General features: G+C 48.4%; 2 protein-coding genes across 4 annotated transcripts; one reads left to right on the top strand and one right to left on the bottom strand.

The window, feature by feature from the left end:
- The first annotated feature begins 300 nt into the window (after positions 1-300).
- On the top strand, positions 301-6406 carry si:ch211-157c3.4 (Lipopolysaccharide-induced tumor necrosis factor-alpha factor homolog-like). Its single transcript, XM_067232386.1, has 5 exons — positions 301-428; positions 3312-3374; positions 3593-3700; positions 3905-4079; positions 5376-6406. Exons 2-5 carry the CDS (start codon positions 3332-3334, stop codon positions 5488-5490), a joined length of 441 nt encoding a protein of 146 aa, XP_067088487.1. The 5' UTR covers positions 301-428; positions 3312-3331; the 3' UTR covers positions 5491-6406.
- Positions 6393-22739, bottom strand: usp7 (ubiquitin specific peptidase 7 (herpes virus-associated)). 3 transcript variants are annotated; one of them, XM_067232383.1, is made up of 29 exons: positions 21829-22739; positions 18637-18741; positions 18287-18485; positions 18048-18186; positions 17790-17878; positions 17587-17695; positions 17326-17456; positions 16760-16814; positions 16591-16671; positions 16375-16465; positions 16065-16257; positions 15328-15505; positions 14653-14797; positions 14165-14295; positions 13857-13991; positions 13292-13393; positions 11179-11284; positions 10836-10928; positions 10496-10664; positions 10156-10309; positions 10001-10068; positions 9650-9752; positions 9371-9448; positions 9162-9262; positions 8943-9042; positions 8690-8809; positions 8510-8581; positions 8318-8408; positions 6393-8220 (listed from the first exon to the last, which is right to left on the bottom strand). In XM_067232383.1, exons 1-29 carry the CDS (start codon positions 21911-21913, stop codon positions 8114-8116), a joined length of 3330 nt encoding a protein of 1109 aa, XP_067088484.1. In that variant the 5' UTR covers positions 21914-22739; the 3' UTR covers positions 6393-8113. The 3 variants fall into 3 exon arrangements, with proteins under 3 accessions (XP_067088484.1, XP_067088483.1, XP_067088485.1); XM_067232382.1 differs by having other exon boundaries at positions 9650-9758; positions 21829-22738; XM_067232384.1 differs by lacking the exon at positions 21829-22739 and adding an exon at positions 20357-20454 and having other exon boundaries at positions 9650-9758.
- Between the last annotated feature and the right edge of the window lie 623 nt (positions 22740-23362).

A 23362-nucleotide genomic window follows, 5' to 3' on the forward strand; every position in this document is an offset into this window, starting at 1 on the left:
CGACCTGAAAACCCCACCCTGTTCCTCTCAGTCAGGGGGGGTGGGGTTGGGCGGGCTGGAGGGCGGGTTATGTAGATGGAGGGGCTATACCAGGAGGATCTGTCCATTTGGACAGGTAGTTAGGAGGGAATGCAAATAAGAAGAACAGGTTATTATCAAAGTAAGAAAAAACTACACCTCCTAAATGCTATGGCACAAACTCCTCCCCCCCCCTCCCTCCCACAGAACAGAAACAAAGAACAAAGGCTAAAGACAACTTTGTATTTTTACTGTGTCATAGATGACATTATGAATCACCTACAGTGGGGCTTGGCAGGGGGAGGTGTGGCCTAATAAAGATGCTCAGGTAGGTAGAACTGCCATTATATCAGCACTCTGCATCTGCAGCAGGACTATCTACTTGATATTTTTCTCACCACTTGAACCAGGTAAGTCCTTGTAGTTTCCTCTTTTTATTTTGAACGCAACGGTTCTGGTTTCAAACACTTTTACAAGGTCGCATCTTCAGGCTCTCAAGATGTAGACTATGCTAATACAAAGAAGTGAAAGGAGAGGGCAAGTTAATTGAAATGAAAAAACGGAGTTGATGGGTGGAAAAGTGAGCATTACAGATGTGTTTGTGTGTGAGTTTGTGTGTATGTACAGTATGTTTGTGTGTGTGTTTGTGTCTTGTTTTTAGGTAGACACTTTAGGTAGGGAGGGTCCGATGACAACTGTGTGTGTTAGCTGTAACTCTGGAAATGTTGTGTCAGACATGTTATGTTACAATATTATCTATCTGCCCCGAGCCCTCTTGTATTAAATTAATGATATTAAGTGTTTAATTATCAGATAATTTCCAGTCAGTTGTCCTCACTTGTAATTGCCTTGATCAGATGATTTGTGTGGTATGTATAGGTATTGATAGTTGCAAGGTAATCATGTTGGGGAAAATGCCTTGATTTGGTTGGTGGAGGTTAGTGAAGTATTTTTTACTGTGTTTGTGAGATATGACATTGCAGGCGGTCTAGTGCCGGAAGTGTCTGACATTTCAAAAAGCAATGTTTTGATGGGACAGTCAAATTTCCTTACTGCTTTTCCAGCCTGTTTGGTGACACATGCAAAAATGCCATCGATTGGGCAACCTGATGGATCGGATGATAATGTGGTTCTCTATTTTACGTCATAACTATATGTCTAGTTTGCTGGAGTCTTGACAAGGTGTGGGCGTTAGACAGGCCTCTAATCCACTTTTGCTGGAGTCTTTACATTTACATTACATTTACATTTATTCATTTAGCAGACGCTTTTATCCAAAGCGACTTCCAAGAGAGACAACGAGATAGCCACAAAACAAAAAAAAACAAAAAACAAGCAACAATAATAAAAACAATATATCACAGCCAGTACAAACAATTTTAAATCAGTTACCACTAACCACAAGAGCAACAAGTCTTTGAGCAAGAGTCATTGTGATTCTTGAGGAAACTAACATCGGGTCAAGCGAACCATTCCTAAGTACCGTTGTACTCCCAGAACAAGTGCGTCTTGAGCCTTTTCTTGAAGGTGGAGAGACAGTCAGTGTCTCTGATGGAGGTGGGGAGTTGATTCCACCACTGGGGGGCCAGACAGGAGAAGACAGACAGGAGAAGAGCTTGTCTTTAGAAGGTGTGGGCGTTAGACAGGCCTCTAATGAACTCCAATCAGCTGATCTTTCTGTGCCAAACATGCAGACAAGGAACAGTTTCTCTCACACACACAGGTTTGACTGGTATTGAGTTCATGCACAGAGTGGTTCCACACCTAGCTCAAGAAGGTCTTCCCATTAGGGCCCTGTGACTGTCAGACCCTTAAAGCTAACATAATCAACAGAGTTGGATCTCTGACCCATCTTGATCTTGCATCCTACAGTTGCTACATATATCCATTGGTCTGGTGCTGGGGGAGCAGGACTGGATCCTAGGCTCTGAGAGAATGAACCCATGTTGGCTTTACTGGGATAGAGAGAGGGCTGGGAGACTCTATACATAAAGTTCAAAATGTATCAATTATATTTCATATTTGTACTGTTAAGTGATTGATTTCTAAATCAAGTATAACTGACAGAGGAGCAAGAGGCGACCGACATTCATGAGTTATGAGAGAACATTTGAACAGTGTCTAAAGGGAGTGCCACTCATTGCGATGTCTATGTGCATCCCTACCCCTGCTCTTTACAGCTCCTGGAATACGCATAACGTTGGAAACTAGTCAAATCATTCATCGGAGATGTTTCTGACAGAGATTTTGAATGGAATTGTCTGGAGGAAGTTGAGCATTTACCTCTCAACCAGTCAGTCAAACAACTAGCCAGTTAGTCAGTCAACCAGTCAGTCAAACAAGTCAGATGGTCAGTCAGTCAGTAAATCCGTCAGTGAAAGAGGTAGTCAGTCAATAGGGAAACATGTAGCCAAGCTACATTCCTACAGCCATGTTCGGGTGTAGACTGGGTTTCGCCTGGGCGTTGTGTGTGTGTGTGTGTGTGTCCTTTTGTTAAAGCCCTGAGGCAATCTGTCATTTCTCAAATCCCATAATGTAAATGACAGATGACAAGCAACAGCCAAAGCTCTTTGTCAGATACAACATAATTGATGGATAGTATAGAGAGGAGGAGTTTTTCCTAGTATAGTCTAGTATAGACTAGTATAGATTAGTATAGTATTGTATTGTAATGTATAGTTAGATTAAAAGCACTGGCAGGAAACACTGGAGTAGCTAAAAAGAAACTGCTCTAACCACTGATCAAGGTCAGAAACAGGTCATTCAGGACGGGAATGGTCAGATGCTTTTTCAGTAAACCATGATTAAGCAATAAATCAAAGGAAACAATAACAACAGGTTTCCTAGAAAAAAGTCAATGACCTCTTCACTTATACCCGTCAGTGTACCGCAGATTTCAAAATGTTGGACATTTTATTTGTTGAATGTTTATTTACTTCCACTCTCATGAGATAAAAAAAAGAAACACTACTTGTGTTAAATTAACACTGATATTATACAGAACAGAGGCATCAGAAGATGTCTTTTGTCAGCTGTGACAAAAGACAGGTGGTGCAAAATCTGTCCTAATTCTCTTGGTTGCAGACACTGTCTGTTCATTACAGCTGTGTCATCCTGACCCAGTACCAGCAGAGCTATAGGACATACTTCCACCTAGTGGTAGTTCAGAGGACAGAGTGAGATTGAGAAAGTCTAGCTAATTACTCTTACGACATTACTCCCATCATGCAAGCTTCAGCACAGTCACACATACACCATCCCTAACTAACCTGTGTCTCCTTGGCGATGTGCAGGAATCCTTCACCAGAGGACAATGAGCACAGGTGGAGCTAACCCACCCCCCTACATCATTCCAGGTGAGTCTCCAGCCTAGTCTGTCCATTCATCCAGCATGTTTGCTGTATCACAACAGATATGGCACACTTTATACCGAGACCAGTGGTGCCAACCTCAGAAGTTACTACGCTCAGCGGATGAACTTGTTTGACTACAGTGTAATTAAATGTCCCCCCCCCCCTCTTGTACTCTTCCTCCCCTTTCTCTACTCTTTCTCTCCATCTCTTCCTATCTCTAGTAGGGGGAGAACAGGGGGGGGACGTCAAGGTGTACCATGTTCACCAGCCTTTCACCCCGTGTCACCTGCCCGAGGACCAAATACCCACTGAGGTCCAGGCCACTCCTGGTAAGCAGCACTTGGTGAAAGAAGATGGATGTCTGTGGCAAAGAGGCATCACGATGAGTCACTTTCCTAAGCCTGCTTTCTTTTTGCTCTCCCAACACCCATCTTTCTCTCTTCTTTGAATCCCCACCTCCTCCCTTCCCTTCCCTTCCCTTCCCTTCCCTTCCCTTCTACTCCATCTCCTCTACTCCCCTTTGTCCTCGGCAGTGTATGCCACATCTGGCGCACCCACCAAGAACAAGTTTGTCAGCTACGAGACGGAGCTGGGCCGCACATCAGGAAGGACGACCTGTACCGGCTGTAAGCAGCAGGTCAACACCGACGTCACCTACAAAGTGGGAGCCTTTGCCTGGCTCATGTGCTTCGTCTTCATCCTCTGCGGGTGAGTGGATGGCGGGAGGGGGAGGAAGAGGGGGAGATGGAGACAGAGAGAGGGGAGAAGACACATGGAGAGGGCTGGGGCCGAGAGGGGGAGATGGGGACAGAGAGAGGGGAGAAGAGACATGGAGAGGGCTGGGGCCGAGAGCGGGAGATGGGGACAGAGAGAGGGGAGAAGAGACATGGAGAGGGCTGGGGCCGAGAGCGGGAGATGGGGACAGAGAGAGGGGAGAAGAGACATGGAGAGGGCTGGGGCCGAGAGCGGGAGATGGGGACAGAGAGAGGGGAGAAGAGACATGGAGAGGGCTGGGGCCGAGAGCGGGAGATGGGGACAGAGAGAGGGGAGAAGAGACATGGAGAGGGCTGGGGCCGAGAGCGGGAGATGGGGACAGAGAGAGGGGAGAAGAGACATGGAGAGGGCTGGGGCCGAGAGCGGGAGATGGGGACAGAGAGAGGGGAGAAGAGACATGGAGAGGGCTGGGGCCGAGAGCGGGAGATGGGGACAGAGAGAGGGGAGAAGAGACATGGAGAGGGCTGGGGCCGAGAGCGGGAGATGGGGACAGAGAGAGGGGAGAAGAGACATGGAGAGGGCTGGGGCCGAGAGCGGGAGATGGGGACAGAGAGGGGAGAAGAGACATGGAGAGGGCTGGGGCCGAGAGCGGGAGATGGGGACAGAGAGAGGGGAGAAGAGACATGGAGAGGGCTGGGGCCGAGAGCGGGAGATGGGGACAGAGAGAGGGGAGAAGAGACATGGAGAGGGCTGGGGCCGAGAGCGGGAGATGGGGACAGAGAGAGGGGAGAAGAGACATGGAGAGGGCTGGGGCCGAGAGCGGGAGATGGGGACAGAGAGAGGGGAGAAGAGACATGGAGAGGGCTGGGGCCGAGAGCGGGAGATGGGGACAGAGAGAGGGGAGAAGAGACATGGAGAGGGCTGGGGCCGAGAGCGGGAGATGGGGACAGAGAGAGGGGAGAAGAGACATGGAGAGGGCTGGGGCCGAGAGGGGGAGATGGGGACAGAGAGAGGGGAGAAGAGACATGGAGAGGGCTGGGGCCGAGAGGGGGAGATGGGGACAGAGAGAGGGGAGAAGAGACATGGAGAGGGCTGGGGCCGAGAGGGGGAGATGGGGACAGAGAGAGGGGAGAAGAGACATGGAGAGGGCTGGGGCCGAGAGGGGGATGGCGATGAGAGCCATGGGAAGTGAGAAGTGGAGTGTGTGTGGGGAGAGAGATGGTGATACACAGTGAGCGACTGTGCCATGTTTAAATACTAAAACGGTGTGTGTGTGTGTGCGCGTCCCAGGTTGGTGGTCGGCTGCTGTTTGATCCCCTTCTTCGTGAAACACTTCAAGGACGCGTACCACTCCTGCCCCCAGTGCCACCAGATCCTCTACGTAGACAAGAAACGCTGCTGTTGACCGCCATTCACGGCCACCCTCCTGGGACCACGCCTCCTCCTCCGACCTGCTCACTGTCTCCACTGGCTGGGTTTCATTTCCAGTGATGCTCCTTCCCCTCTGCCCTATAGGCCCGACCTAAGTCCTAGCATCTGACTCAGGCGGTGTGCTATGACATTTAAGCCCCATTAGAGCGGGGGGAGCTTATGAAGGTAACCTAGCAGAGGAGGGCATTATAACTAACTTACTTAGATGATCTTTAACTATATGGGTGGGATGTAAATAGCCTTAAGACACTGTTCAACTTGTTTCACCATTAAAAAAAGAAAGAAAACAGAATCACAAAGAGACACGGTTAGTGGAGGTACATATGTAGCTGTCAAGACACAGAACCTTAGCAGTCGGATAGCATTCGATATCACTGACAAGGAATGTCATCTCAGTGTCAGGTATTGCACCTGCAAGTCTACTCATGTCAAACCTCATGGTCTACATCCTATTGCACTCACCTCATCAAATCTCCAGCATAATGTGACTCAATTAAAAGGTATCGACAGTATATATTTAACCAAATGAAGTATAGGATAATGAAGGATGTATTTGTTTGGTGACACATATTTCCCAGTTGAATCAGAAATTATGTACATACAAGTCTGGTTTTCTGCACAGTTCCAACCTTCTTCAATAAAGCATACTTATTAAGGATGCTCTATAATGTTTAAGGCCAGGTCCAAACTCTGACGAGAACACTGATATCTATTTTTGCCTGCATAAGTGTTTAAGTTTTTATTTGTCAAACTCCTCTTTTCAACCAGACATATTTCCATACTGTTGGCGCTAAACACCAATGATGTATAACATGTATCCAAGAATATATTTGACATTTTAGTTATCACAGATTGTAATTTCTCGAAATAAAATGAGATGTCTCAAAGGACATGCAGATCTACACCATCTCTCAGGCACCCACAGCCAATTACATGCTAGGTTTGAAACATGCTACGCTTGTGTACTGACCTGGCCGGACAACTCGAAAATATTTTTCTGGGTGATGGTACTAAGAGGGACCAAATTTGGTCTTCTTTTTATAGAAAATTTTATTCAACATACATTTTCCAGCAAAAAGGCAATATACAGGAATAGTTGTCGTACACTGCTGCTACACGGAGGATTTGAAACCGGAAAAGATCAATTTGAGGTGTGATTCTGTAGATCACCTTAGTACTGCACTTAACAAGACAAACGGATGCAATTAGTTTTGAAGAAAAAAAAAGAGATGGAACAAAATATCCAAATGGAAAGTCTGGAACTCAAAGGAAAGATCTACACACAAGGAATATGAACACCCAGCCTTTTCTGTACCCAACAAAAACGTGTTAAGATTTTACATGTTCATATTTTAAATATACAATTTCAAATGCCGTCTTTACAAAGCCAACTATGCGCTATAAGGGGAGCGTTCCTTCTGTGCTTTAAAAAAAAAAAGAAAAAAAAAAGGGCTGAGTGTTTTAATAATGCTGGCGTTGTCTATATATCCTCAAACCAGTGGGCTAAGTGGCTGCAGCTCCCTACAAGCATAGCTAAACTCCTCCAAGACTCTGTGGGGTGACATATTCAGCTTCACTAACCCTCAGACCAAGGGAGGTGGGAGAAGGGGAGGGAGGAACGACAAAAAGAAGATAAGGATGACAGGGAGAGTAACCCAAAAAGGTGGGGTCTTGGTTAGGTAAGCAGATCAAAACTACAACCAAAGTTTACATTTACCATTCCTGAGAAATGGAAAACCTCTGATATTAAGTGCCGACGTGCAAGATGAAGTACAGACAATTTTTTTTTTTTTTTTAATTTATTTTTAAACAGATGCTGTGGATTTTTATTTTATTATACAAGATTTGCAGAAAAGACAAAAACGGATTTTTTTTCCTCCAACCAAACTAATTGAGAAAGAATTGTGTAAACGTGGAAATGTTGACTAGTTGCACTAAAGGGGGACCAGGAAATATTATAACAACCACATCAGGGCAACTAGCAAGCCTCAGGCCTCTGCAAACGGCTTGGTAAAAGAAGGAAGCTCCTTCCTTTTCCTGCAAACAGCAATCTCTCTCTCCATTGCCTCTACCATCATATTCATCATCCCATTCACGACGCAGCAGCAATTCTTTGCCGTAACAACAACCTTTTTTTTTTTTTAAACAAAACCAAAAAAGGGGAAAAGAAAGTCTAGAAGTTCACATACTGTGTCGTCCGCCCGGTTTTGTTAAAATCCAATTTCATTTCCACTTTCAGACAAAAAAAAATAGGCAGTCAACAGTTAGAGAAGCCAAAAAACCCAACAGCCTCCAAAAAAAGGAAAAAAGAAAAACACCGTGGTGGGAAGGGTGGGGTGGGGGGCAGGGAGGTGAGGGTGGGGGAGTAGCCTTGGTCAGCAGGCGATCCTTTTGCTGACGACTGAATACATGGTGCCTGTGGAGCCAGATTCGGCAAGGGTGTGCAATGTGGTGAACACACGCACGCGCTCACTCACGCTCACTCAGACACGCACACACACACACACTGGGTTGGTTACAGTCTGTGGTTATGGTGGGTTAGGGTGAAGGGGGGGGGGGGGGGGGGGGGGGAAGAGAGGGAGGAGCTGGTGGGCTGTTTAGTTGTGGATCTTGATTGCCTTCTCCAGGTAGGTGTAGCGACCTCTCTTTGGAGCTTTGTTGAAGTGGTCTAGCCCTAACCAGGGTCGAGGGTGGGACATGTTACCTGGGGGAAGGACACACAGGTTAGAACCGGAGTAACAGATTAAACACCTTGAGCAGGGGGGACAAACTTGACGGCGCCAGCTGTGTGCCAGTGTTACCTGGCTGTGGCTCGAAGTCTTTCAGGTTGACCTCGTACTCGTCTTCAGTGATGTACTGATGCCGACCCATCATCACAATGGCGAACTTGAACTGGCGGAGAGAGAGAGAGAGAGAGAGAAAGCAGCAGCTGTTAACACTGCTGGGATGTGGGACTGAGTTGGGTGGGGTGGATGAGTTGGTGGAGTGCTAACCTTCTCAAATTCCTTCTCCTGGATGTCGAGCATGCTCTGGATCCTCCTCATCACCTCCCTGAACGGCTCCCCCTGAGGAACGCACCACAGGACAACATGACACACACACACACACACACACACACACACACAGAGATACTAAACACGCACACCCCTCCCCCGCCTCCCTGGAAGACGCACCTGTCTGATCTTGAGCAGGAAGGGGATGCCGAAGGTTCCGAAGACCTCCTTGTGGAAGTGAGCGACCGGGATCAGCATCTCGTTGTCCTTGTCCAGCTCCACCTGGTCCAGAGGGATCTCCTGGGGGAGGGGAGATGAGGGAGACAGCAGCAGAGGAGAGGTCAGCGCGTCGGGGGGAGAAGGGAGAGAAAGGGGGCGGGGGAGAGAGAGGAGAAGGACTGGAGGGGACCCAAAAGCAGGACGGGGGTCTTACCTCTATTCTAAACGTCCGGCTGGCAGCAGGAGATAAACATTCGAGCAGCTCGTCCTCCTGATGCACGCCGATGATCTTATAGCTTACTATTTCTAACAGCCTGGGGATGGAGGGAGGAGGAGGAGGGGGTGAGGAGAGAGGCGCTCCATTAGAAGCTTATAAACCATTCATTCAAACAGGAGCCCTGCACCATGGGGGAGGGGTGGGGGGAGTCCTTACCGGAGCTTCTCTGAGCCTTTGTCGGAGAGCTCCACAGCTTTTTTACATTCCTCCAGCAGGTCTCGGACACAGCCGTGCTTGTCAGGGTAGAGTGTGATCTCCTGGAACACGCATAGGGGAGGGAGACAAAGTTGGCTATGGTCCAAAACACGCATCATCCTCCACTGGTCACTACGCAGAATTGTGGGGCGTGTGTATGTGTGCGTTACCTCCTCTCTAAACTGGCTGTTGAGCCATATGGACTTGAAGCTCCTCCTGTTCTCAAAGTCTGTGATCTTCATTTTCAGCTGGAGATGTAAAAGAGGGGGAAGGCAAGCTCAGTCTCCGAGAACAACCCTCTCTGATTCTCCTGGTCTCTCTCCCACAAACACAAAGCGCGAGCTCCCTAGACAATAGCGAGATATTCCGCAACAAAAGATCCACTCAGCCTCCCATATCAAGTACTCGGTTTACATCCATCCATCCCTTCCAACCACACACAGCCCCACCTGCTGGTAGTACAGTTTCTTGGGCTGTCTGGGTTTGAAGAACTGCAGCAGGTCTCTGAGAGTGCCTTCGTAGTTGTGTCTGAGAGGGTTGCCCGGCCCGTCCCTGTACCTGCCCAAGAGAGAGGGGGAGAGGGGGGAGACGGAGGGGAGGCGGAAGGGGAGGCCAAGAGGAGCAGGCGGTTTCCGAGGAGGGAGGGCGCGGGGGGGGGGGGGGAGGACAGAGGGAGAGGCGGTGAGGAGAGAACGGAGAGGGGGACAGGTTACACAACCTCGCCACGCCACGTTTCTGGGCGCGTGCCGCCACACGGAGCTCGGGGGGAACGTGCGACAGAGAGAGACGGGCACCCCTACCCCTGGGACTTGAAGAACTGGAGGAGCATGGGGTCCGTGTTCAGCCTCTGGGCCACCGTCTTCGCCACCTGCCACAGAAGACACGAACACGGTTAGCGCTACATGCGCGGCGGCTAGCGAGGGGCGCTACCCGGAGCTTCCTCTTCCTGACTGACCTGGAAGTAGTTCATGCGGTTGGAGAGCGTGACCACGAAGCCGGGGTCGTTGTGGATGGTCTTGTCACAGAAGATGACGTCCACCCGGTGGTAGAGGTCTCTGAAGTAGTCCTTGGCTGTGGGCAGCTCACTGGCGTCATTCTCTGGGTCATCCCTGGAGGAGGGAAGGAGGGATCGAGTGCGAATATGAACCGTAAAATGAGTGACAGAGTGAAAACCAAAGGAGGAGGGAGAAGACAGATTGAGAGGCTTAATCTACCGTGCGATGAGTTGCCAATCCAGACATCTGCATTACAGCAACTGATTTTACATGCGCGTCCACACACACACACACACTTACTTTTGGAACACGATGATGTCTCCGTCCATGAGCTCGTCCAGAGCCTTGTCCAGAGACACGTCATAGTCCTGTATCCGCTCCGTCAGGTTGGGCTTAACTTCCTCATAGAGGATAAGGCTAGTCTCCTGCTGGAAGCCTGCTCTCTCACACATGACTGGCAGCAAGTCTCCTGGGGGGCACACAACAGTCAGCAACGACACAGCAACACTGGCGACACCACCGTGGACGGCAGAACAATGACGAGGTATTCGGGAGGGGGAACTCATTTGGACTTCCTGTGGGCGGGGTCAACACGCACGATCACGGCGCCACCCAGGACGCGCTGCATGGTTGGACTTACGTATTTTACAGGATATAGGTGTGTAGATATGTCCACAATAATTTAAGCTTCTGGTTTTTGGGTCGTACATCTTCAAGAACAACATGACATCATCTGTAAGGAAAGAGGGAGAGAGAGGGAGAGAGTGAGCGAGCACTATCAACACACCAAGCTGAGTGATCAGTCCTCAAGAACAGCATCCACAGGATTTCATCACATGACCTGTACCGTTCTCTACAGGAGCCTCAGAGGACCCTGGTAATAATATAGTTGTTTATGAATGGACTTGTTCGGTGTATACATGTATGCCAGTTCCTGGAATGTTAAACAAACTTGGCCTGTGGCCAGTGGAGGGGAAACTCACGGTCTTTGTCGAACTTGGGTAACGTGGCCCCGCTGGCAGCCATCTCTGGGTCGACCGTCTCCAGGAAGATGGTCCAGGGGTTCTCGTTGTCGCTCAAGTCGATCATCTGGACAAACACAAGGACAATTAAAACGGTCTCTCTCTCTGAGGTTTGCAGTCCTTTATTCCCCATACGCTCCACACAGTCTCACACAGTCTCACACACACACAGTCACACACACACACAGTCACACACACACACAGTCACACACACACACAGTCACACACACACACAGTCACACACACACACAGTCACACACACACACAGTCACACACACACACAGTCACACACACACACAGTCACACACACACACAGTCACACACACACACAGTCACACACACACACAGTCACACACACACACAGTCACACACACACACAGTCACACACACACACAGTCACACACACACACAGTCACACACACACACAGTCACACACACACACAGTCACACACACACACAGTCACACACACACACAGTCACACACACACACAGTCACACACACACACAGTCACACACACACACAGTCACACACACACACAGTCACACACACACACAGTCACACACACACACAGTCACACACACACACAGTCACACACACACACAGTCACACACACACACAGTCACACACACACACAGTCACACACACACACAGTCACACACACACACAGTCACACACACACACAGTCACACACACACACAGTCACACACACACACAGTCACACACACACACAGTCACACACACACACAGTCACACACACACACAGTCACACACACACACAGTCACACACACACACAGTCACACACACACACAGTCACACACACACACAGTCACACACACACACAGTCACACACACACACAGTCACACACACACACAGTCACACACACACACAGTCACACACACACACAGTCACACACACACACAGTCACACACACACACAGTCACACACACACACAGTCACACACACACACAGTCACACACACACACAGTCACACACACACACAGTCACACACACACACAGTCACACACACACACAGTCACACACACACACAGTCACACACACACACAGTCACACACACACACAGTCACACACACACACAGTCACACACACACACAGTCACACACACACACAGTCACACACACACACAGTCACACACACACACAGTCACACACACACACAGTCACACACACACACAGTCACACACACACACAGTCACACACACACACAGTCACACACACACACAGTCACACACACACACAGTCACACACACACACAGTCACACACACACACAGTCACACACACACACAGTCACACACACACACAGTCACACACACACACAGTCACACACACACACAGTCACACACACACACAGTCACACACACACACAGTCACACACACACACAGTCACACACACACACAGTCACACACACACACAGTCACACACACACACAGTCACACACACACACAGTCACACACACACACAGTCACACACACACACAGTCACACACACACACAGTCACACACACACACAGTCACACACACACACAGTCACACACACACACAGTCACACACACACACAGTCACACACACACACAGTCACACACACACACAGTCACACACACACACAGTCACACACACACACAGTCACACACACACACAGTCACACACACACACAGTCACACACACACACAGTCACACACACACACAGTCACACACACACAGTCACACACACACAGTCACACACACAGTCACACACACAGTCACACACACAGTCACACACACAGTCACACACACAGTCACACACACAGTCACACACACAGTCACACACACACACACACACACACACACACACACACACACACACACACACACACACACACACACACACACACACACACACACACACACACACACACACACACACACACACACACACACACACACACACACACACACACACACACACACACACACACACACACACACACACACACACACACACACACACACACACACACACACACACACACACACACACACACACACACACACACACACACAGTGTGGTACTCACAGACTTGTTGCAGTCGGCCTCGTAGTCCAGCATGGCGGGCCGCTTGGTCCCGTTGCTCCGGGCCTGCATGGGCCACAGCCTCATCTGGTCCTGTGGGAAACCCTGCAGCACATCAATAACACACACAAGATTGGTACACACACACACACACAGTCTACGCCACATACACACGCTCTAGAGACAAGACTCGGGCTGTGTTTGACCTCCTTGGACAAATGAACCCACACAAACAAAACACACACCAACAGCCTCATTTCGAACCAGGCTCATGTCCCTACAGCTGACTCAAATATTGGAACAAGTATTACTCTACTTATTGTTTTGGAAAGAAGTTCCTTTGGAAAAGGTTTGTCAAGCCAAATGACGTGACTGAAGGTTGGAAATGTCTCCACAAGGTTGAGAGCCACTCTACTAGTATACATTCACAGAGCCATGTACACACACACACCACTATGAGGCAAGAGCAGAACAGACACTGTTTCCATGTTGTTGGGGAGGAGAGGAGGAAAAGATGAGCTGGGTTTTACTGATGGATGGAAAATAAGACACCCACACAGACACTCACCATGGTCTGGGAGAGGTTCTGGACGAACTCTGCGAGCGTGGAGGACTTGAGGACCTTGAACACCGTGTACTTCACCTTCTCCTCGTCATACATGTCGTTGCCCTGGTGACCACAGAACTGGTCCTCCGTCACCATCTGACGCCACGGGGCAGGGGAAACAGGAAGTGAGGAACAGAAAGCCGAATATGTGGAATGCGACCTGCCGATGTGTCCTCCGCCGCGGACGGTGCCGGCCGGTCTCGTGGCCTACGTCCAGAGCTCCGTCAGGGGGGCTGGGACGGAGGTGGAGCCCCGGCCATGTTCCCTACCTGGACCTGCATGTAGAGATGGGCCTCCTGCCTCTCCTTCCTCTTCTGGGCCTCCACCCTCTTCTCCTCCTGCAGGCGCTCCACCAGCTGCTGGGGGATGTCCACGTCTGTGACCGGCAGCAGCACCTCGCCTGGGGGGGGGGGAGAGACAGACAGCGGGTAAGAGAGAGGCCACGGACCATCAACTACACACACCAACACAAGTGGGTCACGCATCGACTGCTCCTGTACAAATCTTCCAGATGCTGTAAGGCAGCGGTCTTCAACCCTGGTCCACAGGGCCCACTGTCATGTACGTTTTCCATTGCTCCGACCCATCAGATTCAATTGAATGGGTCGTGACCAGGCTCCGCACAAGCCTGATCAGACTGTTCATTTGATTCTGGTGTGTTGGATTCAGTAAGCCAGTGAGAGGTGAGTCTTGGCAGATGTACGACAGTACAAGTTCAGCGGGGTTGGACACGACGGTACGTCGGAGACGGACTCACTGAGTTTGGACTCGCGGATGTACACCAGCATGTAGGCGTTAGTGCAGTGGCGGACAGAGAGGTCGTCGTCATGGCCACCGTAGTTGTGTTCGATGGCCTCCTCTTTGGTGCACCGCGACACAACGTCGTCGTCAAACTTGCACCACTGAGGGGAGGGAGAGAGATAGAGACAGAGAGAGAGAGAGGCACAGAGCACTTAATACTACTGTTTGGGTACATTCATTCAGCAGCACTTACATCAGTCTGAATCATAGGACAGGATGTTTACTTCACAAACTAAACAGCAGTATTTCCAAAACGCTTTTTCCCTTATTGTAGCGTTAAAGTGACAGGGGCGGTTTGCAACAGGGACGATAACAGCCTTTAATAGTAGTTTTATATTCAAATCACTGACTCAACCCTTCTGATAATCCCCCCCCAACAGCAATGACATTGCAACCGCCATCATCCCATTACCGACAAACATTTACAGATGCCATGCATTCCCAAACATTGCTCTAACCCCCCGCTCCCCCTCCCCCACATTTACTAACAATAACAGGCCGGCGGCCCCATGACCATTCGGACGATTCCAGCAGCATCAAGAACATTCCCCTCCCCACCCCCCCTCCCAGAGAGTAGAAAGAAGTAGAAGTAAAACATTTTTTAGGTTTTTTTTTTTAAAGGTGTTCTTACTATTGGCTCCTTGACACTGACTTTGCCGTCTCCCTTGGGGTTGAGATAGACGACATAGTGGCCCCCGTGGTTGTCCCCGCTGTGGACCAGGACCGCGTGGAGGATGTAGTTGGCCGGGTCCTTGGAGTCGGGCTTCTGGAGGAACTCATCCAGAGGCAACTGTTCTGGGAACTCAAACCTGGGGAGCAGAGGGAAAGGGGGGTGAGCGGGAGGGTTCGAGAGACAGAAGGGTAGGGGAGAAAGAAAGGGATGAGAGAGAGGAGGAAGATTGGAGACAGTACAGAGGAACACGATGAAGGGTAGAGGGAGGCAGGGTGTCTGATTTAGGAATCTATTTAGGCGCTGTTCAAATGAACTCATTTCTCAGGGGAACAAGAGAGTTATAAACTGCAGGAGAAAGGTATAAACAGCAGGAGAGAGGTGACCCGTCAAGCCCTCTCAAACAGAATGATAATTTCTGCTCACCGCCTTTCCAAACATGCACATTCATCCTAAGTGCGTACGTGTGTGTGTGTGTGTGTGGGGTGCCATGTGACTGGGGGCACGCAGCTCAGATGAGTCACAGTTAAAAGCGGTGAACGAGGAGGCTCTCCACACAGTCATCACAGTAGGCTGCTCAAACGCCACTCAACTCAGAGGTCTGGACCCTCACTCTGACGGCAACCACACAATGCTGCACACACACACACACAACTCAGGAGTCACACGGCCAAGTGTGTGTGTGTGGGGGTGGTTACCTGTCGTTGATCTTGATGTTTTGGTCTGTCTGAGGGTCGTACATGAACCTCATGAGCTGCAGGTGCAGGATGGGGGGGAAGGTGAGGAACTTGACCCCCTTCTCCGCCTCCTGCAGGCCGTGCTCTCCTGCGTCGTACTTGTTGTCTCCGTCCAGCTGCTCCACGGCCACGTAGTCCTTGAAGGACTCAAAGACTGCACAGGAAGGGGGGCGTTACACGACGTACGGCAACACTCCTCCTAAACATCAGCTGCGGCTGACGACGAGGAGGGGGGTCCACGTGTCACAACAGGCTAGCGGGAGATACTCACTGTTCTTTTTTCCTTTTATACTGAGCTGGATGTCGTAGTAGTCCTCTATCCGCTCTGACCGGTAGTCTACGTGCTTGCACTGGATATAGGACTGCAGAGAGGACAACACACTTAAGTTGAGACGACAGACAAGACTGGGAGAGGGGGGGGGGGGGAGCAGATGATTGAGGTTTGTTGATTTTCTTTTTTTTTTTTTAAACAGTCGGGTCAACTTACCACCATCTTTCCTCTGAAGAGTTTGGGGATGGTTCCCTCAACACAGGTGCCTTTCATTTTGTTCTCGACATTGTCCAGCAGCTGGAACACACACACACACACACACACACACTTACAGACTGCCGAGGAAGCAGTCAGATGGTGGAGTGTAACAGTAGGAGACACTCACCACTCTGCACAGCTCCTGGACGTCGTGCTGCATGAAGCTGTCTAAGGTCTCCCACCTGGAAAAGGAGCAAGACGGTTTCAAACCACTGCTAGTTTCTGTCAATGTCACAGCCGATGGTTTTGAGGACACGTCTTAGGCTGCGCCTCTGACGGCAGCAGTGCTGCTCTACGCTGCCACACATAATGAATCTGGAGCATGGTGCCAGCGACACAGATCGTCACTCCATAGCACCACAGTACCGTTCAGGGGCACTGCCACTGATAAGACTCCACAACACTATTCCAGCACTTGAGAACCGCTATTGATAGCATAAAGCTATAGTGCCCCATCACTTACGGCTCTATGCTAGCACTAAGGAGCGCAATCACTTACAGCTCTATAGCACTATGCTAACACTTAAGGGCACTGCCACTGATAGCTCTTCTCTCGTTTACTGCTAGCACCAACGAGCACTACCACTTATAGTTAACGTTACAACATGTTCAAGTCAGTGCGAACCATCTTTTATTTAAAAAAAACGTATCATGGCCATGCATGGATCTCCTGCCACGGGCTCTGCTACCCACCCAAAGGACTTGGTGAGTTTCTTGGTGCCCACGGGCTTGTCGCTGTGCTGCAGCTCATAGAAGACCCGCTGCAGTGCCAAGGGGACGCTTTTGGATGAGTCGTCACCCTCTGTGGGCATCATGTACACCGCCTGAGACAGAAACAAAAAATCTTCATAAACTAATCTGCGAATGAATTAAAAAATAATAATAATTAAACAACAACAAAAATGGATGAATCAAAACTGCAATGGCCGCCTCAGTGTTGCATGGCTGACTGACCCGCCGTAGCTGGTTGGTGAAGAAGAGGGTCTGCAGGAGGCTGTTCATGTAGCAGGTGGCTCCCTGGTTTTTCAGACCCACGTAGCCTGTGTGTTTCTTAGAGTCCCAGCTGCACACACACACAAGCAGGGAAACGAAGGTTAGCTACAACCTAGTTAGAGAGATACACAGAGAGAGAGATACACAGAGACAGAGAGACTTACGCCACTCCATGAGGAGCATCCGCCTGTACGTAGACTTCAAAGGAGACCTTGTCATCCTCTACGAACCCTCTCTCTGGATCAGTCACGTCCTGGAAACAGGTAAGACATTCGCGCAACGTTACAAACGGCACACATCCCTCACAACCTCGATACATCGGCTTCATTCTCCCCACAGGTTCTTCTCTCACTGCCCCGTCCACCTTATCCCTCATGTTTTCCTCCTCCCTCCCACCCCCCTGGGCAGGCGAGGCAACTCACACTCCAAGACATAAAGTTGGAGAAGCCCCAGTCGTTTTCCTTGTGGAAGAACAGGTGGCTTATCCTGCGGCTGAAGGACTTCTCGTCGTCTTTGTAGTTGATGATCTTCAGCATCGCCTGTGCGTGACAGGACCATGACCTGGGGAGGGTAGCACACACAAAAAACACTTCAGTGTGGGTGCCTAGCTTTGGTTTCCTGGGGTGTACTCTGAAGTGTGCTGTGTCGGTCAGGTGCTTACGTGGAGTCAGACTCGGCGTTGCACTGCAGGAAGAAGCCCACGCTCTTCTGGTGGGGCCTGTCCGGGTAGAAGCGCGGCATGACCATGATCTTCCAGGGCAGGTTCCTCACGAAGCAGGACGGGCTGAGGACAGACTCGCTGAGGCGGCTGAAACGCTCCACCACGTAGCGGAACGTGGCCTCTGACCGCCAGCTGGTGTCTGCAGGGGGCACAGACGCAGAGGCTAGGGGGGTCACCTCTCTGAGGGGAGGGGGGGGTCTGTACAGATCTGTTGTTGGCGCTCATGACGTTTTGTTTCACCAGCTTGTGTGTGCGTGGATCTGTGTGTGGGTGGAAACGTGAGTCCTCACCATCTTCCATGTCTTCCTCTGTGTTGTTATGGCCGTCTGCCATGGCCACGTTCCCGTTAATGACTGGGTTAGCTGGGATTCTCGGAGGGTCATCGGTGTCCCCAGCTGAAAGCACCAGCAGATCCAGCCCATTAACAAACATTGTTATGTTTTACTATATACGTGGCAGGGTGGAAATAATCTAGGTTTAAACAGCTTTACAGCTGAGGTGTGTGGGGACGATTTTGTATGATAGTGCTACAATGACAGGATAATTAGGAAAATAATCCAGAATTAAATTGTGAGCTTGACACTAACCGCTTCTTGCATTTTCATCTATAAACACAATAGAACGGGGAAAAAAAAAAAAACTACTGTGGAGCAAACATCAAGAACGAGAGAAAAAGCAGACTGACTGCTGCAGTTTAAATCTTGAAAATAAAGGTAACAGGGATATAATTATCCTGGCTGGCAAATAATTGTTTGTGTTTGAGCCCAAGTGTGTGTGTGTACTTGAGAATGCCTGTGTGTCTTAGTATTCCCAGGATGTGCCAGAGAGCTGATGTTGGCTGGCTCCATGCACTGAGTCAGTGAGCCACGCTCAGGAGACTGACCTCATTTTGCCAAGTGGATTACAAGCTACTAAGGACGTGTGTCAATCACATAAAAAACGACTTCCTATACCGCCCCCAGCAAATAACCAGATATAGGCCTAAAATTAGCATTCAGTCCCCACACCCATACTACCAAACAATAAGTGGAACAATTAAACATACATCATTCAAAACAGATGTCCCACTGATGACAATACATAATATAGAGCATCCAATCTGTGCATCTCACTCATATATGGGTAACATAATTGAATACATGCATGGTAACCTTTTAGAATAAAATTTAAAAAACTATTTTATTTAATCTAACAAATACTCAGGGTAAACATACAAGGACTACAACTTGAACCCATTCATAATTTCATGACATCAAGTCTACAAGACCTGGAGCTCTGGATCAGAAAATCTGCTGGGCCTGTATCATCAGAGCCGTTGCAAAAGTACATCATCAGCTTTAAAGCAGTCAGCTTCAAATAGAGGGGACACGGGGCAGTGATAGTGGGCCAGATAAAATGGGGAAGATGTAGATCCTGCTTAAAGGCTTGGTAATCAAGAATGGTTTGCGATAGAGTGGGACTGATGTAGTTTCAATAACTAACAATTGCAAGGTGCTGTTGCATTAGATGCTGTGACCAAAGCGCCTCTGCTGGGTTTGCTGAGTGAACAGATTCACACTGGGATTAACGCTTTAAACCACGGAAACTGGTAGCTAGTTACCAATTATTATTTGTAACTACATTAAACTAGGAAATGCTGCTTATCAAAAGATGTTTTGCAGATGCTTATGGAATTATCTGAATTGACAAACAAATGCAGATCATTAAAAATGGCGAGCTCCACGCGCGTTGTTTCTTCATACAATGAAGCAGCAAATCCCCGCGCCGTTTCAATGCGAGCCCCACATGCGGGCCTTGCCGCAGCAGCCAACATCAACCCTGCCAGGATTTTTGCTGCCCGACATTAGCAAAAAGCCAAACTGGGACAAACGAATGCGTTGTCCCTAGTTACTAAGCGTTACAATTAACCAACTTCAATTTCTCGATGCCTGTGTACTTACTAAAATAGTTAAACGCATCGTGTGTGATGGATGGTTTGTCAGAAACGTTATTTATATTTTAATGACTCACTTCGACATTTGGCAAAACAGGCTGACGCATCAAGCTAGCTTGTTAGCTAGCTAGGTATATAAATTAAAATAGCCAATATCCATGCATGGCTCTCCTTGACTAGCTGGCGATGCAACGACAAGTTTAATTGAGCGTGAGGTAAAACAAAGCAGTCATTTATCTACCTAGCTATCCTTAAAAACGTAAACAAACCAAAAAGCCGGGCCGCAAAATAGAATTGATAGTTGCGAAATACAATCCACCATCTTGTCGCCACACACCCCCTCTGTATTAGCTTTGTAGCTATGTAGCGAAACTGCTGCTAGCGCAGTAGCTAACAGTTCAGGCCCGTTAGTGGCAATGAGAAAGTTCGTTGCTAATGACAACTGCTGATATTGTATCTTAAAAATATTATTTAAGCGAGCTACTGTAACATCTAACTGTCGACATACCCTATAATCAAACTACGCGCTAACGTACATTTGAAATCAAATAATTTAGCTACCTCTTGGCAATGTGTCCGTAATTGCCATTGTTAAATTACATGCGCAGGCTAACTGGCTAGTAGTAGGCGTGACAACACTAAGCTATTGTTTATAGCTGTACTTTTAACATAAACAAGGCTTAATATTCCAATTTGAATGGGTATAGCAACAATAACGGTGCACCCAAAACTTTATCTGGCTGTATAATCGATCTGCAGTTCTTTTGATCGTAATTTGCTACGTTAACGATGAAACCTTGCTAGCGTAACTTAGCTAAACTAGCCACTTGCATGCTGCCTGGCGATGTTTGTTATTGAAGTGGTCAATAATGATACAACACTTAGATTAGCTATCGGGCTAATGGATGAATGTCAAAATAATTGCACCCCACTAGGAATGACTAACATGATTACCTAGCTAACTGTGATGTAAGCCTGTTTTCAGCTAACTAAAGATTCTGTGACGCGTCAACCAGTTCACGGTAGCTAGCCCACAAACTACCCCATTACGACAATCAATGTTAGCAACACAGCAAAGACAACGACGCCATACAACGTCTGATGTGCTAGCCAGTTAGCTATTTTAACTGGTCTAGCTAGCTAATATATACGAAGCTAACGCTAACAACACTTCTAGATTAACGTTCGTGTTAAGTAGTTAGTGTGAGAAACACGTGTAACCATTACGGTTAGTGAACTTTGTCTTTTACATTTCCTTTGTTGAAGGAGTATCATTAGCTTGTTAGCTAGCTAACAAATTGCGCTTGGTAAACGAGGTCAGCAGCAACACGCAAGACTCAATTTGCTGCAATGCAATGGACGCAACATCAGCAAATCTACAGCTAACGTTACTTAGCTGGCTATGACAGGCCTTCATGTTTACTGTTAAGTTGAATGCACTGATCTTGCCCGGGCACCTACCGTTTAACATTTTACAAATATTACTGTATTAGCTCCTCTGTCTGCTTATGCCCATCTCCGTTTTCTGTGTCCATCTCAGGCCTCTTACCTTCCATTTCCATATCCTCGGGTTCGCTAAGCTGTTGCTCGCCGGCTTTCTGCTGCTGTTGCTGAGTGTGGTGATGATGGTTCATGTTGGCAACTGTTGTGATGTGATGATGCCTGTTATCTTTGTTCCCCTCGACCTTGTCCGGAGTCGGTTCCGTGGGGAGCCGGGTTCTGAGTTGTTGAGGCGTCTGAGGATGCGGAGGAGGGATAGACAGGTCGAGCCTAGGCGGCTGGGCCTGTTCTAAAACGACCTCGGCCTTTTCTGCTGTCAGCGCCGGGGATTGAGGAGGGGAGGTCGGTGGGGGAGCAGGCAGAGAAACGCGGACGTATTTGCTCGCTATTCGCCCAATCTCGGCGCTTTGATGGGTGCAAATCGCTGACGGTGGTGGATGACTAGGGCTCAAAAAAGGAGGCCCGTTGAATTAAATCAATCCGGCTTTACCCCAGAAGGAGTGGGGTTATAGGCGAGGTGAGAAAGACAACTCACATACAACCTGCAGCCGGAGAAACAAATAGTCCGTTTATAGCCACCTGACACTGGGCAGCCAAATAACGGATTTAGTACTACAGGGAAAAGAAAGTATCATTTGCTAACGACTCACTTAACAACTTTCCCTACAATATTCCCAGTCCGTGTGTTCCTCCGATTGTCCCTCGTCTGGAGGAGAGCGGAGAAAAAAGCTATCCATTCAAACACGCTTCTAATTTGGAATCGCACTAATTTAGAAGTTTACGGAGGTAGAGATGCCACAGTCCGATATCGACTTTTCCACATCAAACCACCTTATCGATATAGGCAACAATATTTTAAACCTTGTCGCATTTCTAACGTCTCGTCTATGTATAAATTTGCCCGGTCACAGCCAGTGCCTCTCACCCGCTCCTCAGTTTGTGATGTTGAGTTGAGGTAAAAACTCAAAATGGCGGTCGCGCTCTTCTCTGAAATGTCACATCCGCATGGAGATCCAAACACTCGCTTCGAGCTGGTTTGCTGATTGTCTGTGTAGTCTATTTCATTGATTATAACTTTTAAAGTCAACAATTACACTTCGTGGGTGGTATACGTTATGATATTATTATTCCATGTCAGTTTACATTAGGATTGAGCAACAGGACGCACACACAAATAAGTGGCCTGTTCCATTTACATCGTCTTCAGCCTACATCTTGGTAATTTACAATCACAACATGAAGAGATTTGATCATGGCATTTAAGTCTACACTTTAAAATGGCTGAATATTAAAATGTCTCTACATAGCCGATCCATGACGACCACACAGCACTGTTCACACTCATGGTAAAATTATATATATTTTAAAATTAATTTATTAATCTGAATGATTTATTTATTATTCTTTAACGTTTACAGCGCAAGACAGATTTGATCGTGGACCCTTACCCAAGTGTGTATGTTTTTCTGCACTAGCCATCACGATTACACACAACGTTTTATGGAAAAGGATGCCATCTAGTGAAGAAACGTGCTAAGAGTGAAGTCACCCATATTTGGATTCTGCATATGTTTTATATCCAT

Source organism: Osmerus mordax, chromosome 3, assembly GCF_038355195.1.
Source record: "Osmerus mordax isolate fOsmMor3 chromosome 3, fOsmMor3.pri, whole genome shotgun sequence".
Classification (NCBI taxonomy): Eukaryota; Metazoa; Chordata; class Actinopteri; order Osmeriformes; family Osmeridae; genus Osmerus; species Osmerus mordax.